Below are 3,065 nucleotides of genomic sequence, written 5' to 3'. Positions count from 1 at the left end.
GTGTGTGTGTGTGTGTATACGTGTTGGGGGTGTGTGTATGTGTGTCTTGGTGTGTATGTGTGTGTGTATGTGTGTGTGTGTGTGTCTGTGTGTGCCTGTGTGTGTCAGTGTGTGTTGGGGTGTGTCTGTGTGTATGTGTTGGGGTGTGTGTGTGTCTGTGTGTGTGTCTTGGAGTGTGTGTGTGTGTGTGTGTTGTGTGTGTCTATGTGTACATGTTGGGGTATGTGTGTGTCTGTGTGTCTGTGTGTGTGTGTGTCTGTGTATGCCTGTATGTGTGTCTGTGTGTGTGTCTGTGTGTGTCTATGTGTGTGTGTCTTGAAGTGTGTATCTGTGTGTGTCTGTGTATGTCTGTATGTACATATTGGGGTATGTGTGTATGTATGTGTGTGTATTGGTGTTTGTCTTGGGGTGTGTGTGTGTGTGTGTGTGTGTGTTGGTGTGTATGTGTATATGTCAAGGTATGTGTATATATGTGTGTGTCTTGGTGTGTGTGTTGCTGTGTGTGTGTATGTTGATATGTGTATGTATATTGGTGAGGGATTGTTTGGGTTTCTGTTTTTGAGATAGGACCTTGCTATGTAATCCAAGCTGACCCCAAAAGTCAGCATCCTCCTGACTCAGCCTCTAAGGACCTGGAATTACAGATGTCTGCCATACTACCCAATACCATGATAAATTCTTATGAAAAAAAAAAAACCCTTTTAGTGTTTTTTTCCTCACTTATTTAGCATGTATGTGTATATGGCAGGGGAAGGAAAGGGAGAAGGAAAGACAGAAATGAGAAAGACACAGATAGACAGATAGAGACAGAGAGACAGAGACAGGATGTCACCATACACATGTGGAGGTAAGGGGACATTTGACAGCCATCAGTGCTTTCCATCTGTCAACATGGTTCCCAGGGACAGAATTCCAGATGTCAAGTTTGACAGCAAGTACCTTTGCCTGCTGAACCATCTCACTGGCCCTGATAAAGAATTCAGCTTCTAGTACTGCTTTATGCTTAGTAGTGACATGCTTAGACGGGCATGCCATTGTGAGTTGAGAAACTTCTATTTCATTATTTCAGAATCATGGAGCGTAGGGCTGTTAGAAGCTATGTGACCCTGCCCAGCACTTGCTCTCCCGGGACACTAAGATTTGTTTATCCACCATTCTTTCCCAGTACACCTCCCAGTAATTGCCACTGTTCTGGTTGGTCAGCTCTGGTCACTAGAATACTCTTTCTTAGTAACCTTGCTTCTGCTCTTTCACCCACTAAGCCTAATTCTATCATTCAGACTAATAACAAAGCAACTCAGGACTCCATTTCTCCACCAATGGCCTTCTGTGATGTTAGAGCCACATGCCTCCACTGGGTGAGCATCCACAGAATCTCTCCACAGAGTCATGTGGCTCCCACGTCACAGTCAGATTCCACGGATGAATCCTGTACCTTCCAGTGTGCTGGAGTTTTATGGTCTCACCCAGCCAACCAAACCACCCCATGATTAATACACGTCAAGGTGTCTTCACCTTCTTGGATGCACTCACACGATCACTTTCCCCCAGCACTGATGAACAGTAGGACTTCCTGGCCCCAGGCTGCAGGATCTGTCCACACTAACAGCACCACAGTTTAGAAGGAGTGTTCTGATGCTAAAGGAGATTTAAAAAGAGGAAAAGCAGAAGAATCAGATCTGAAGGTGAGACAGTTAGATCCCTGAACCCCAGCTTCACCCCGTCGGCAGCTGGGTGTTCTACTGTGTTACCATTTGGTTTGCCTTGGTGGATTTTAATTTGTGCCTTAGTCAGAAGGCTGTAGAGGGAAAGAAATGACTGAGATGACCCACGCTGGGCGTATCTGTTTACAAAATGATAAAGATAACTTCACCCTATAAAATTCACATTTGGGTTCTTAGTTTCTGGACTGTTTCAGGGGGAAGAGTTTTTTTTTTTTAATTTGGTTTTTTTTTTTCTTTTTGTTACTAATTTGTTTTGGGCTTTTAACTCTGTTTCCTACTGTTTTTATAGCCCTGGGGTTCAAGTTTTCTATGCAAACACTCTACCACCCAGATACACCCCTAGCCTATGAGTTTAGAAACTCTTTAAAGTTACTGCAAAGGGACAGAAATTTTATATACATGTGTATATGTGTATGTGTGTAATATGCGTATGAACATTTTTGCCTGTATGTATGTCTGTACACCATGTGTGTGCCTGGTGCCCACAAAGACCAGAAGACCAGAAGAAGGCAGATCCCCTGGAACTGGACTTACAGAGATGAATGTGAGCCATCATATGGATGCTGGGAATTGAACCAGAGTCCTTTGCAAGAGCAGCCAATGTTCTTAAGAACAAAGGGATCTCTCCAGCCCCAGTGACAAGTTGTATTACAGAACAAATGATCTGGTTCCCAGATTCTTATTCATTTTTCACAAATGTGTGAAGGAATTTGCTATAAAGTACATGAATTGTCTACCTCGTTATGTTAAATTATCTCATCGACACTGACTTTAGAAGACTTGAGTATGTCTGCATCTTGATTCATTTCCAGGTTTGAGACTGAGAGGGGGATGCGTGTAACTGTGGAAGCTGATCTCCAAGGCCTGAGCAAGGTTTATGATGATCTGATCCTTCAAAAGACAGACTTGGAAATCCAGATTGAAGAACTGAACAAGGACCTGGCCCTCCTCAAAAAAGAACATCAAGAGGTAAGAAATATGCAGGGATGGTATAGGACAAGACAGCACCAGTAATATAAGTGAGAGGAGGAGAAACAGGAAGAAGAAGAAGAAGAAGAAGAAGAAGAAGAAGAAGAAGAAGAAGAAGGAGGAGGAGGAGGAGGAGGAGGAGGAGGAGGAGGAGGAGGAGGAGGAGGAGGAGGAATAGGAATAGGAGGAAGAAGAGGAGAAAGAGGAGGAGAAATAGGAGGAAGAAGAGGAGGAAGAGGAGGAGGAGGAAGACATAGTGGTGTTGGTGGTGTCATAGTGGTGGTGGTGGTTGTGATGGTGGTAATGATGGTGGTGGTGGTGGTTGTGATGGTGGTGGTGGTGGTTGTGATGGTGGTAATGATGGTGGTGGTG

At 44.1% G+C, this 3,065-nt stretch overlaps 1 protein-coding gene across 1 annotated transcript in view; it reads left to right on the top strand.

Annotated features, from left to right (window-relative positions):
• The first annotated feature begins 2,531 nt into the window (after positions 1-2,531).
• The window catches only part of Krt20 (keratin 20), a 4,223-nt gene continuing 3,689 nt past the window's right edge, over positions 2,532-3,065 (top strand). Inside the window, exon 1 of the mRNA XM_028784277.1 lies at positions 2,532-2,693. Coding sequence (XP_028640110.1) covers positions 2,556-2,693 — 138 coding nt within the window. The 5' untranslated portion in view covers positions 2,532-2,555. The remainder of the gene's footprint in view (positions 2,694-3,065) is intronic.

Source organism: Grammomys surdaster, unplaced genomic scaffold, assembly GCF_004785775.1.
Source record: "Grammomys surdaster isolate TR1022 unplaced genomic scaffold, NIH_TR_1.0 119830, whole genome shotgun sequence".
NCBI lineage: Eukaryota > Metazoa > Chordata > Mammalia > Rodentia > Muridae > Grammomys > Grammomys surdaster.
The sequence above is the reverse complement of the archived record's forward strand: the minus strand, read 5'-3'. Positions and strand labels throughout refer to the sequence as shown.